Below are 14149 nucleotides of genomic sequence, written 5' to 3' on the forward strand. Positions count from 1 at the left end.
GCTTGAATATATCTTTCTAAGGAAAGAATGAAGAGAAAAAAAATTGAAATAAGGCATCCCAAATTTTCAAAGGGCCCTTTCTTCTAATCTATCTGCTTGGATAATGCATCCAGAGTGGCATTTTGTAATGACAGCAACTTTCCAACAAATCAATAGTTATTTAATTCCCAACAAGCTCTCGAGTCCATTAAACCTGATTACATTCACCCATTTCAGTTGGGTGCAGTTATTTTTCCTACACCGGCACTTAATCTATAACAGGAACTTATGAGAACTTTCAGAAGCAATTTCAACATCAATCAGCATGGAGTGAAAGGCACGATTTGCTTGTAATTATTTATTGGACAGGACGGCAGAGGGTCTGACTGAGCTCCAGAGCCCGACCTTCACCCCCAAATTCTAATGGATATGGAGGCCTGCTGGATGTGTCTCACTGCATAAAAAGCAGCCACAGCTTGCATGTCCCACAAGACACACATTCCCAATACCTGATCACAGCCACTGTGCAATGCTATATTTCTATTTTAGACATATGTGTCTGATATTAAGCCTGAAGAACACAACCCACAGTCTTCTATTACTGAAGGGACCTATATGGAGAACCACCTGTTTGATGCTGTGATTGCCCCTCTGTGCCAGCAGAGTGTTGGAGTAAAGGAGCACAATGAAAGTTTCCCTCTCACAGATAATCTGACTCATCCCTAGCACAGCACAGAAATGCCCTCACACAACTGTGTCTTGACCCTGTCAATGCACAATATCTAACAACTGCCACTTAGATGGTACAACTCTATCAGAGTTTAGAAATGTTGACTTTTCCTAATATCTTCTAATACTGTAAACAACAGGATACTTATTGCTTAATTAGCAGCTACACAATCTTTTCAGAATCCCAAGTCTAGCAGAAGAAACTTCAGTAGCACTACTTTTTGATGAAAAAAAAAAGCAAACAACAAAAACAATCTGGTAGCTGCCAGCTGACTCCTAAACATACAGAGCTCTTGCCCTGCAGCAAGATCTTACACTTTGAGGGCTCAAAGGAATTACTAGGATGTGCATAAATATTCTTTGCAGGTGATATATTTCTATACACACAAAACCACAACCCCTTTTTCATTCCGTGTGACGCGTAACATATGAATTAATGCATATTTAACACTATTCCTATTTGCTGTGCTAAAACACTTAACCTAAACACATCATGGTAAGTTACTTTGTCTTCTGACCTGCCGTGGGAATGCTGACTCTCTCAGAAACCTAGAATGGATAGCAAATCCTCTGCCCTGTGGTCAACCTCGTGAAGCAAAGGCATGAATGTTAAACAGCAGACAAATCAATACAAGCAAATATAGCTCAACTACACCATTTATTCAGCCATGAGAGATGTCAATACACAGATTAGGGTGATCCATCTTTTTGATTTCCTACTGTCTTCTCACCGACTACACGAGAGCTTTTGCCTGTATTAAAAGTGTTTGCTTTCTCAACCATAAAAATTCCAATTATTGCTCTAAGTGCACTAGAGTTAAGTTGCTTGTTGGAAGCGGCCTTGCATTACCTGAACAAGTCCAGCGAAGTATGGCGCTGCCGGCAGAATCATTGGCACTCCATAGGGATGTAGCAAAACTCCTTGAGACGACAACATGGTTTAAGTGATAGTATTACTCCCACTAAAGCTAAACACATCAATTGAAAGTTAGGGGAAAATCTATATACCAACTTCTTCCAAACTCAGAGCTAGAACCAAATAACTTCTGTCAGGGGCAAAGCCCACATCAGCTGTAAAAAAAAGAAAAAAATTGACGTCAGCAACACTTAATGTTAAAATTTTCTTCAGAGACAACAGATAGAGACAACAGCTGCAAACCTAACTCTACCCAAAAAGGAAGGTGCTATTTTGGGAGCAGCTTAAGTAACATGACTAGCCAACTACTCTTAATCAGTTCAGATTTTTAAGTACTAAACACATAGAGATCAAATTCCATACAGATCTACTGATTAGAAATAATCTTCTGATCAATTCTGGCACATACATGACAACAGTTACTATCAGAAGCCATTTTCAAAATAATCAGGTTTATCATGATTGCAAAATTAGACATTTCCCTATATTTATAAGCTGTTAAACAATGTTCATGTGAGCATTCACACTTCAGTCTGTAATATCAGGTACATTCTGTTTCATTATATTTTTGTTTGTTTTGAATATGTGAGCTAACTAACGCAAGCTAACGACTTCTATTAGTGTAAATTATATTTTAATGGCTCTTCTAACCTTTCACAACATGTATGTTATTAAATTGATCATAACTATTTTAAAAGAACACATCTTCACATTAGAGTATTTCAACTCTGTTCTCCAAATCTACTTACACTACTGGTGCAAGAGACACAGGACTGAAATTTAGGCTGGTTTCCTCCCAAAATCAAACAGATTTGACTTGAAATGTACTACTTACAAGACATTCTCTTTCACACCTCATTTTTACTTTAGACAAAACCAGCTTAGCCATTAACACCTGTTTTATGTGCTATGTATCTTCTATGGCAGATGTAACTAATGACAAGAATTACAATCGAGCAAGACTTTTTTATTTCAATAAAGAATTAGTTAGGTACTTACAACTTCATGTTACAAGTGAAATAAAAAAAAAAAAATCTCCTACAGCCTTGAAATAATCAGGGTGCTTCACACCACTAATTTCAGCTACTTGATTTTGTTGCATAATTACTTTCCCAGATAACTAATTGCAGACAAGATTTGATGTGATACTTAATTATTTAATGCCACATTTTGACCATCGTGGAAGGTTTTCGGTAATTGATTCTCGTGTATCACTTCAGCCAAGCTGCAGGATTTAGAAATCTTCCTGAGCAGCTGCCTGCTGGCCCTCCCCACTGCCAGCCTTACCCCACTGCTAACTTTAGATGTGGAATTGTGACCCTCAGTGATGCTCTCTGCAGGAGCTGCCAGTGAGGCCAGCAATTGTCACATGATGAAATGATGTTTACCCCACTCCAGCTCCTGTTTCTGTTGGGGATGATGTTGTTCTCACTGGTTATCTGACCATGCTTAGCTATAAATCCTTTTTCTTGCTCTTTTCTTACCAAGGAAGAGAAACTCTGCAACTTAATTATTAAGCAGGCTCACACATCATGGATTTTTACAAAAGATTGCCATGAATTCCAATACAAAGTCAGTCACTAACTTTCACAGAGAAATACATAAACAAAAGGTATATATGAGAAAGCAAGTTGCAATCACAACTCACTTAAAAATACTTCATTTCTAAAAGAAGTTCACTTTAACTACTGCTTATTTGTTTCATCCAGCAGACTGAACTGCATTTGTAAAGAAAGCAGATTTCTTTCACCCAGGAATGGAGATTATAAAATGGATTCTGCAAGCTTTACTCAAATGACTCCAGTGGGACAACTGACATAAATACAAAACTGTTAAATTGCTCTGTAAAATACTTGGCAGGTTTTTTGTTTCAGTATGTATATATTTGATAAGATGTTAGAAAACCTGAGGAGGAAGATTTGTAGAGGAAAGCACAGGCTCAAGGGAAGCTTTTCTGTGATCTATTTTGGGACAGATTTTTTTTTTTTAACATTTTCTTTAATTATTTTGGCACAAGACAACCTGCTGATGAAATTTCCTGATGACACAAAGTTGGAAAGTACTGTCAAGACTGGAAAGGATAAGGATATTACATAGAAAGAACTGCTAAATCTTATGGGCTGCATTAATAGAAATGGGATGGAATTCAATAATACAAAATGCAAGATCATGCTCCTCCTAATAACAGAAACTTCAGAGCTAAACTCAGGAGGAAGAAAAGCAGTACCTTATTGCATCTGTTTAAAGAATTTGAGATGCTAGTGAGATGCAGATACGAAAAGGAAAATTAGCAGTATTTTTAAATTCTCAACTATTTATTGATTTCTTAGAGGTACTTCCAACAGACTATAGTTTAGTCTACATTAAAAATAGTAAAAAAAATCAAATACAACCATTGTAGAAAAATTCCTTTTTGTGCTCAGGGTAATGGAACAACTACGCTGCAACAGAAATCTAAATTGGATTTGTTTACCCCAGCAAAGCAATCTGTGAATAGGGAAGAAAACAGTAGGAGGAAGAGACTGTTTAAGCTAAGGACAATCCTGGCACTCTAAAAATCATGTAAAAACCTAGTTATGAATAAATTTAGGCTGAACATATTTTATCAAGTTTGGGGGTTTTTTTGGAGGTATTTTGATCTTGCCTAGTGAGGGTCTAGAACAGCCTTACAAACCCACAGTAAGAAAAAAGGGTGGCTTATGACAGACAACTATATGATGGAAGTAGCAGTGCTAGTGTGAACTCAGCAACTTCCAGGAGAACACTTCCAGCCCTTTGCAAGCAGTACAAACATTCCAGAATAATGAAAACATCAAATGTCTCCCATTGCTATTTTCTCCATGGCAGATAGCAACATACAAAAACAAACGTTGAAAATAAACCGTAATTACCTGTTTTAGTGCAAGGAGGCTTTGCTTGCCTCACTATAACAACATGCTTCTAAGTGTCTGTGTGTGGGGCACTCCAGATGCAGGCTCTGACCTGCTGGCTGGGCTCTGTGCTGCTGTCCCATGTGTGCACAGCTACCTAAGTTCACACAAACCTCTGTGAATCAAAACCACGGAAGCACAGCAGAGCTTTACTCACATCTCTGCCTCCTGACAAGCTCAGAACTCATGCCAAGGCCTCTACATCAGCTCCACCACTTTAGACCAACACATTCCTTCTCCCTCCCAGCCACACAGAAAGGAAATTTCACTTGAGTTTTACAGTTTGCCATTAGTTAGTATTTCACTTGAGTTTTACAGTTTGCCGTTTGTTAGTATCAGTGGTCACTCCCGTTCCGCTGGAATATGTTGAATAAAGGAAATTTGACCACAAAAAGTGCTGAGGACTGAGAGGATAAGCCAGAAAAGTATTGATAAAGCTGAGAGTTCAGTTTCTCTTCAGCAGGACCTTTAGCTGATAAAGGTCAAGCATGGACACAAACTTCTGGCAGACAGAGCCAGAATGGTCGGGACATGCACATCGAGCCCCTCTGCTGTCCCTGGTGGTGCCAGCACCATTTCCTCTGCCTGCTGCAGGGCTCCTCCTCCCTGCCAAAAATCAGCTCCCTGTGTGGGTGGAAAAGGGGAGATCATCTATTTTAAACAACTATACAGCTTTCATTTCCATTACATTCTAGAAAATTATAATGCTGTTAGGAAAAAACAAAGGACATTAAACCGTTTTCAGTGCGCTCATAGAGGGCATGTTACTTTCAGCTGTTCCCAAACCCTAGTTGGCTTTGGTTTCTTTTATTAAAAAATTATTGATCTTCTCAAACCAAAAATTGATTTCATCAATGAGAGAGGAAGAAAAAAACACAAGCACTAGCTTTATATGCAAAATGCACATACAAAAATAAAATTCACAATCTTATTTGTTTCAGCTATGCAGAATTTTGCAAAAAGGCAGGTTTAATTAATGAAAAGCTCCTTTTAAAGGTGAGGAGCATAGGTTAAGCAAGGTAGGGTAGGAGTAGAAGGTCACAAAATTTCTAAATATTTCAGGTCCAGCAATCTAATAGCACAATCTCATGTTTTAGCACAGAACTGAAGCTCTGACAGGACTGCTCTAATAGCAGTTTCATTGAAGGCTTGCTAAAAAGCCATTTAAATAGGAAGGAAATGGAGACTGCTGTACAGTCCGGATGCACAGATACAGAAATAAAACTAGAAATATGCCTGAAAACTGGGCTATACATTCAGGCAGAACAAGAAAAATGAAAATGGTGCAACAAAGATGAGAGCCTTGATCTCACCTGCATGTGAGAGGTAAATGGCACATTAGACAATGACCAAAATACTTCCTCAGACAAAAGCAGATGCCTAAGTTTTGCTGTGGTATAAGGTGGGAAAAGAAAGGGGGGAAAAAAAAAAAAAAAAGAAAAAAAAGACTTAAGCAACTTCCCTGGGGCCACAATGCCTGGAAAAGGCAGATCCCTGCAATGCAGTCATCAGCCAATCAATGATGTATGCTCTAATCAGATTCTGACAGAAGTAATCTATTTAGACCATCTTCCTGCCAAATAATTAATTCTTCTTAATTCCTGTATCTAGTTCAAAATATCACAAACAATAGTTCTTCCAAATGCTGCACAACACCAATGCAAATAATTTCTACTTCCTTCCTACACTGCCCTAACTTTCCCATCTCTCAGGTCATACATAATTCAGGTACCACTTTGGCACCCTCTTCAGAGCTTATGCTATGTCATATTCAGATCTTTTAAGTTCAAGTCTCCCATGTCTGACCACCTTTCCCATTGTCCAGATGTTCTCCATTTTCTCTCCAAGGTTTCTCAGTGGTTTTCTGGTAGAGTAAATTCCAAAAGCCAAAGGACAAATCGGTTTCTGAGTCTCCTGATAATTTCCCTCATCCACAACAACTTTAGATTACAGTCTCTAAAATGGACCACCAGACATCAGCACCACAGGTACTTTGAAAGAGAAGGTGCTGCTGTTGATTAGCATTGCCTGGGGTGATCTGGCACTAAAGGAAATATTGACAGGCAGAAAAAGCTGTCCTGCACATCTTCCCTCACCTTCCCCAGCACAGCTGCTAACACTGTTGTAACTGCTGCACTTCTCTTCCTAAGACTATTTCCACCTTTCTGCAAAAGCCATTTGGGGCCAGAGGCTCTTCAAGTGCCCCAGCAGCACCATCCAGGCTCGCCCTGCCCTCAGCTGCTCTCTGTTCCCTCTCCTCCTCATGGAGAACATGTAGGAGCTGCTCATGCCAGGGACCAATTCCCAGCCAGCTCTTCTCACCAGAACAGCAGAGCCAAAACCCAGCACGGATATTTTACTGGCTCCTAAAGCAGAAAATGTCACCTACACAAATCAAAGCTGTCTGCTGGTCTCATACAGGTAATCAGCACAGCAGATGTCCATCAGAGCTGCTGGAGTTTATTGAACATCTCAGTTCACACTAGAGAATAGGGCACGATATAGAAAGAATTTAGAACTGGAAGAAACCATCTTTTTCAAGCATGTGGGATACAGCATATTTAGAATTAACACATTCTTCTTCTGAGTTTAAGGTTTCCATTTAAAAATTACATTAGCATCTAACAATGGCATTAGCTCTCAGGAGCACATTAAAAACTAGCAGTAAGGTCAAGATGAACCCAGCTGATTCTTCAGTCAGAAAACAATGCTTCACTTCCACTGCAGTTCAGATTTTAGCCTTTTTCATCTAAATATACAATAATAGTAAGTTTGGAAGATATTTCAAAGATAAATAAAGATAAATAATTACAGTCCTGCTGAGTACAAGAGCTTGAGACAGAAGTCAAATCTTGGGAAATATGTTTGGGAAACTATTTGTAGCCCTAGAGAAATTAAGGCTGTTGCCCTTGAGGCCAATTGGCCTTGCAACACTTGAAGTGCAATATTTCAGTAAATGTTGGTTTCTGAGCACACAGCCACTCCTTTCTCTCTGGTTTCAACTTCCTTTCTTATTGTCAGTGCTGTGTATGAGCCATGGGCTGCTGTGGATCTCACTGGCTAAAGAATGGTGTGTTTACTTTGCATTTCTTTTGGAATGCTCTCGTAAAGGTCACTGCCTTCTCTACCTGCACTGCCCCAAAACACGTCCTTTTATTACCTTTATCCAGTGCTTGTCATCCCCTGTCACCAGCCGTCCTGCACTTGTCATTCTCTTCAAAGGCTCACTTCAGCCTATTCCTACCCAAGCTACTCATGTCAGCAGCCCAAAGATTAATTAATATCCTTTGTCTTGCCTTGAATACTGTGCTCCTTCACCTCCTAAACAAACTCCAAATGGTATTGATGCTTTCTCCTGAAATTGCCTGCTGCCAGGTAGGACTCTCTCTAAACATCTATGAATATTCTCTTTCAGCCCATAAAACCTGCTTTTGCCAGAATACCACAAAAACATTGACTGGGGGATGAACTGGCATGATGACCAATATCCCTGTTCATCTGCAGGTCAACTCTAATTTGTATCCATCTCTGATTGTAAATTCCTTTGAAGTTGTATGTGGTTCAAGGAGATCACAACAATGACAACAACAATGACAACAACATAAAAGAACACACACACACACTTAAAATATACACATCTACTTAGCTTCACTTTTCCCAGGACTCCTAAAGGCAAGGCTTGCCCTCTTCTACATCTTGGAAACCCTCACTCCCTGCTTAGACTGGATTGCTAAAAGATAAGTACTTGTCCCCTGACAGCAGGGAGAGTGATTTACCCTTCAGTGAGTCACAAGACACATTCACTTACATAGGTGATAAATGTATGCCAGAGAGAAGCAGCAGGTTAAAACTGGAGTTAAGGGATCCCTCTGTGCCTGGACTTGCCTTGGGCTACCACAGAAACGTAAGGACCTGTCATCAGCTCTACATATCAAGGCACAAAAGCTGAGAGCAATCTGTGAGCAGCTACTCTCTGAATAAAAAACAATCAAACAGCTATAGGTTTCTTTTAACTGAGCTGCACTCTCATACCAGTTAGAAAGATTCTGCATCACATGCACATTATTATCCCAGCATTTGTGTCAAAATTAAAGCAGGACAAATCTGAAAACTTCTGTTATTTCATGTGCTGAGCTCTGCAGCCCAATGTCATCCTTTTTCCTAGTGCAAGGTGCCACACAGAAATGAGTCTCCTAAACCTACAAAAACTGGCAGAATGCACCTCCATGGGCCTGCACAACTCTGTGAAAGAAGCTTCTCTGTGTGCCTCCAACTGTCCTGGATCGCTCAGAAAAGTCAGCTGCAAACCTGTAGGAAAATACTGTGCTTTAAGCACCAAGAATTGATTTTGACATGCAGATATCACAACTTATTCACAACACTGAAGATGAGTTACAAAGTTTTGCACTTTATTTCTTCTGCCTTAGTGAGCCCTGCATTGTTTTCCTTCTGTTGCAGAGTTCCATGCTGGCTTTTATTACGTAACTCTTATCAGCTGGATAGCTGCACCAAATCACTTGAATTTTCCCTGTTGGCCTCTTTGAGAACACACTCACTCCCATCTCCAGGCTACTTCAGATATCTTTCACTACTCTGCTCTTGAGATTATCTGCATTTTCTAAACCAGCTGAGATTAGCCTCCAATCCATGAGAAGTTAAGCAGCTTAGAAAATTTTGTATGAAACATAGAACACTTTCAAGATCTCATGCTTTTTTGATATCATTCAGTTACATAGACTAACTACTGAAAATTATGTACATCTTCCACAAATGATAAGCAGTATCACATACATCTTTAATAAAATCTCAAGGTTTTTTTGAATGTATTCATGTATTTCACAAAATATGTATTAGAATCATACTTGCATATATCTTCCTTAATCTCTTTCATTTATTCTTCTCCTTTGTGTGCTGAATACAGGATGACCAAGAAATAAGTATTTTTGCATGTATTTTGTCAGCAGGTAAGAACAGGCTGTAATCTTCCCCTTAGGGTATTCATTTGCAAATACAGCCCAGCAGCAACAGAAACATTTTTCCCAGCAAATGAGGAACAGACTGACTCTAACCAAGATCCACTCTTAATAAATCCTAGTGATATACCAAAGCCATGCCATGAGACATCTTCATCCATTCCACACAGGATCTTGGGCAATATCTGAGCTCTCAGCCAGGCTCAGGATCAGCTCATGGCCATATTCTTATGGGCACCAACCAAGATCTCAGAGAGGATGTCAGGAACACACCCTGAGTTGTAGAAGACATAAACCACCTGCCTGTCACCATCACATCCCAGGCTTCAGTTGGATGGAGATGACACAGATGACAGACAGCCACATATTTTTTATTGCCAAATCTGGTCAAACAGACTTTTCTTTACTGCTGTAGTCAGGCTACTCTAACTACTGTATCACAGGAAGCTATGACTTCTTCTTGACCCCAATTAGCACATTCATTATTCATCAAAGTGCAGTTTTCATTTGCTTCCCTTGGGAACTGCAGAGTATCACTGTGAGGATCTTTCAATACAACTTCACCCCCTTAATACACTCAGGATTTGCTGACAAGTAACAGCTACTTATTCCCCCGAGTCAAGTTCATATTAATAGGACTGCACAGTGAATCATGAGATGGTATTAAACCCTGCCTCCTGCCTGTATAAATACATCACTCAAGCACACTGCCATGCCAAGTGCTATGGTTTGATTGCAGAAACCAGCAGAGGGTAGATATCCTAAGAGAGCAGGGTGCCTTGGAGAAACAGCCAAGTCAAACCCCAAAATAATAAAGACCCTATAGGTCTTTAAAGGGATCAGAGGGAATTTCTGTTCACTACTGACAACTTTCATATTTTTAAGAGATAAAACACTAAGACTTGAAGGCATTAGATGTAATGTAAGCTGTAACTCAGCTCTACTCAAGACACTGGCAATAGTTTAAGTACTAAAGTCTAGCCAAGAGCTACAAGTAAGGAGCATCCAAGGCAGACAGCATTAGAAAGCTCAGCTGATAGAATAAAAGTATTTGCCTAACAATATTTGTGCTTTTTCCACTCATCTATTTGGCCATTTGTGGTCAAAGAACTAAATTTTCTGATTTATCTTCAACTCTTCAACCCTAATTACCCCTTTAGGATCACACAAAGAAAATACTGAAATATTTTGTGGTCCACAGCCCTAACTCCTTGTGAAGCTCTGAGGGCAACCAGTGTCCATCACTTTCACAGATGAGATGCTGCCTGCTGTAACTCAGCTTCCTTAATAAAGTTGAAAATAGCTTTCCCTTGGAGTTTCCTATAAAGCAATTGCAAAATTTAAAATTCACTTTCTTCTGGAAATGGGTACAACGGGTACAAATGGGTACAATTTTAATGTGAATAAACACCTAAAACTATTCTTGAGCAAAATATACAAGAATACACTGACAGAAAATGCACATTCACTGCACGATGCATTAAATTCACAGCAAAGCCAAGGCTCACACTCTCTCAGCAGAAGTCAATAAACTGATCTAGCCCAGCAGAAATTCTAATCCTGCTTTTCTCACCCAGGAAAATTCATGTCTGCACCACGTCAGAAAAAAAAAAAAGCCTGGGAATGCTCCATTCCCACGCAGGCTTCTGGAGACACCTGCCTGGGTTGTTTGGTTGCACACAAACACAAATGTTTGTTTATAATGAGCACTTCCCTAGAGACACACCCCAGCAAACTTAGTAATAGATACTATAGAAAATAAACAAAAACCTATAGTTCCCCCACCCCATGGATGTCTGTAAACAGCTTAAAAATAAAGTTCTCTACAGAGAGAATTTGTTGCAAAATGACATTTCAATGAGCACCACTCTACCGATTCGGATGCATAGTTTTCCAAATAACCATGCTTTTTATGCCTTTTTTTTTTTTTTTACTTTGAAATAAATTCTTTATGAATATAAAAGAGATAGTTTAGTTCATAGAATTTGCCTTGGAAGGGACCTTAAAGATCATCCATTTTCAACGCTCCTGCCCTGGCCAGGGAGACCTTCCACTGAAAGAGGTTTGCCAGAGCTCCATCAGCCTGACCTTGACATCTTCCAGGGATGGGGCACACACAGCATCTCTGGCCAGCCTGTGCCAGTGTCTCACAGCCCTCACAGTGAATAGTTTCTTCCTGACATCTCCTGTAAACCTACTCTGTCTGAGTTTAAAATCATCCCCCTTGTCCTGTCACTCCACATTTCCATTAAAAATTCTCTGTCCATCTTTCCTGCAGGCTCCCTTCAGGCACTGGAAGGTCACAATTAGGGCACCCCAAAGCCTTCTTTTCTCCAGGCTGAACAACCTCAGCTCCCTCAGCCTTTCCTCACAGGAGAGGTGCTTCATCCCTCTGATCATCTCAGTGCCACCTCTGGATTTGCTCCAACAGGTCACAGAATGGGTTGGACTGGAATGGCCACAGTGGGGTCAGCTGGTGCCACCTCCCTGCTCCAGCAGGGCCACCCCAGAGCACAGGGCTGTGTCCAGATGGTTCTGGAACATCCCCAGTGAGGGAGACTCCACACCCTCCTGGGGCAATCTGATCCAGAGCTGGATGCACAACTCCATGTGAGGTCTCACCAGAGCAGAGCCCAGGTTCAAAGGATTTGGAAGCACCTTATTCCAATGGAAAACCTGCATTCCTAAGTAAGGCTCATTGGATTAACAACATTTCCAAAGCCCCAGAAGTCCTGCTGTCAGCAGCAACCCCAGCAAGCTGCAGCTCTAGAACTGTGGGCAGCAGCAGCTCAGGAGCCGTGAAAATATTACAGACTCATGTTCTCAAACATTTTTAATAGGTGACTTTCTGCAATGATAAAAGCTACAGAAAGTCTAATTTTAGGATCTGTTCATCATTTGTGTCTGGAACATTTTCTTCTACATTTTATTTTGAGGCAAAAACAAATCACATGCTGGGTAGTTGCAATCTTTCAGTGATTTGCCTTAATGCATCCAGATACAGTACCATGGATCCCAGTGTTACATAAAGAAACTTCAAACTGCTGACAGGTACATTAAACCAAAACCAAATTAAAAGCAGATTAGCACGCAAGCACTTTTCCATCAGGGAATCCATTTGTACAAGAGTCAGTTTCTACAGGGACATCTCCCTGCTGTACAGTACAAGCCCCCCTGCCCAGGGAGCACAGAGGGATGCTCTGCCCTGAGTGAGATCTGAGTCAAAGCAGTTTGAACCTTGCCTTCCCCAGCTAATGCTCTGGTAACAGCATAAACCTTTACTCAAAAATAGTTCAAGATACCTAAGGATGTGTCTGTAGTAATAGATCATCAGTAGCTGTTTCAGTAATAAATGAAAGTTAATGCACATTTCTAATTTCTGTATTAGCATTCACAACTCAGAGGCAATAAAATATATAGTGAAATCAAATTAGTAGTGACAAAATTAACTCAAGCCATAGAGAAACTAGAAATTCACCATTAAATAAAAACTGCCAAGGATCATCACTTTTTAAAAATGGAATAACATATATTCAACCAAAATAAAAGATTAGTGTGCTAATACTAGACAACTAATTACATAATGTACCTTTACAAAATCACATAATATGGGTGCAGCTTATTTCCCTGTTTGCTGTTTGAAAAATAGATTGTTTAATAACCCATCAAAGCTATCTGTAAAGCACGGCAACAATGGAGCAGATGTTGACTGTTGTCTTGTGCCTCACAGACATAATTAAATACAATGAAACACTCACGCACCCAAATAATGGAGGACAAACAAATACAGCAATGCTGCTCTATAAACACAAACCTCATTTACTGGGCACCTGCCTTATATTAATCTGTGATATTTAAACCAGGGAGGAAAACAGAAGAAGGTATTTATTTGCCTGCAGACCACATATAAACAAAGAATTGCTCTCAGTATGAAGGAGCTGGAACTTGTGCAGTACTGATCCCCACACTGCTGACTTCCACAGAGCTCAGAGGGAATCACCTTTTCCCTTGTGACCAAGCCAGGATGGGACAGTTGCATTTTCTGTACAAAAAAACCCCTGAATTTATGACTGAATGATCCAGAGAAGTTAAAACACATTGTGCCTGCTGTGTAATACAGTCTTAAGATTCCCATGAAAAACCAGGTCCCCTTTGATTGCAAACCACATTCCCTGCAATTATTTCCTATCCTCTCTCCAGCCAGCTTTTAAAGAGGCAATGGAAAACAAAGATTAAGTTCCCTAACTCTCCAAACCGAGAGCTTTTCTGCTAGGACAATGTCCCATAACATTATTCAATACTCTAGTTAACATCAAAATTTCAGATATTTTTTAAAAACATCCTTCTTTATCTTCATTTCTATAATCAAATGTAGATGCATATTTTCTTTGATAACATCAATTTTGTTCCAGTATTTAAAAAGGATAATTATGTAAATCAATAAAAAAATTAAGTATCTAATCCTGCAGTTGCTATTAGAAAACAAAGTTTCCAGGCAAAAAAAAACAACTTCAAAAATTATCACTTTCGTATTGTAGAGAAACATGGAAGCTTATTTTTGCTAATAAAAACAAAAAATATTGTAAATTTATAATATTAAAAAAGGGTTATTATTTCTTTTT

General features: G+C 39.6%; 1 protein-coding gene across 46 annotated transcripts in view; it reads right to left on the reverse strand.

Annotated features, from left to right (window-relative positions):
- The window catches only part of RBFOX1 (RNA binding fox-1 homolog 1), a 1017140-nt gene that overhangs the window by 225379 nt on the left and 777612 nt on the right, over window positions 1-14149 (reverse strand). For 3 of the 46 annotated variants that reach the window (XM_079320783.1, XM_079320744.1, XM_079320745.1), the window contains one exon: window positions 1559-1779. The exons of 37 other annotated variants lie outside the window; for them this stretch is intronic. In XM_079320783.1, the coding sequence (XP_079176909.1) occupies window positions 1559-1645 (87 nt within the window). In that variant the 5' untranslated portion in view covers window positions 1646-1779. Of the gene's footprint in view, window positions 1-1558; window positions 1867-14149 lie in introns of those variants that run through there. 6 more of the 46 variants (XM_079320764.1, XM_079320767.1, XM_079320752.1 and 3 more) reach the window with 4 other exon arrangements.

Source organism: Erithacus rubecula, assembly GCF_903797595.1.
Source record: "Erithacus rubecula genome assembly, chromosome: 17".
NCBI lineage: Eukaryota > Metazoa > Chordata > Aves > Passeriformes > Muscicapidae > Erithacus > Erithacus rubecula.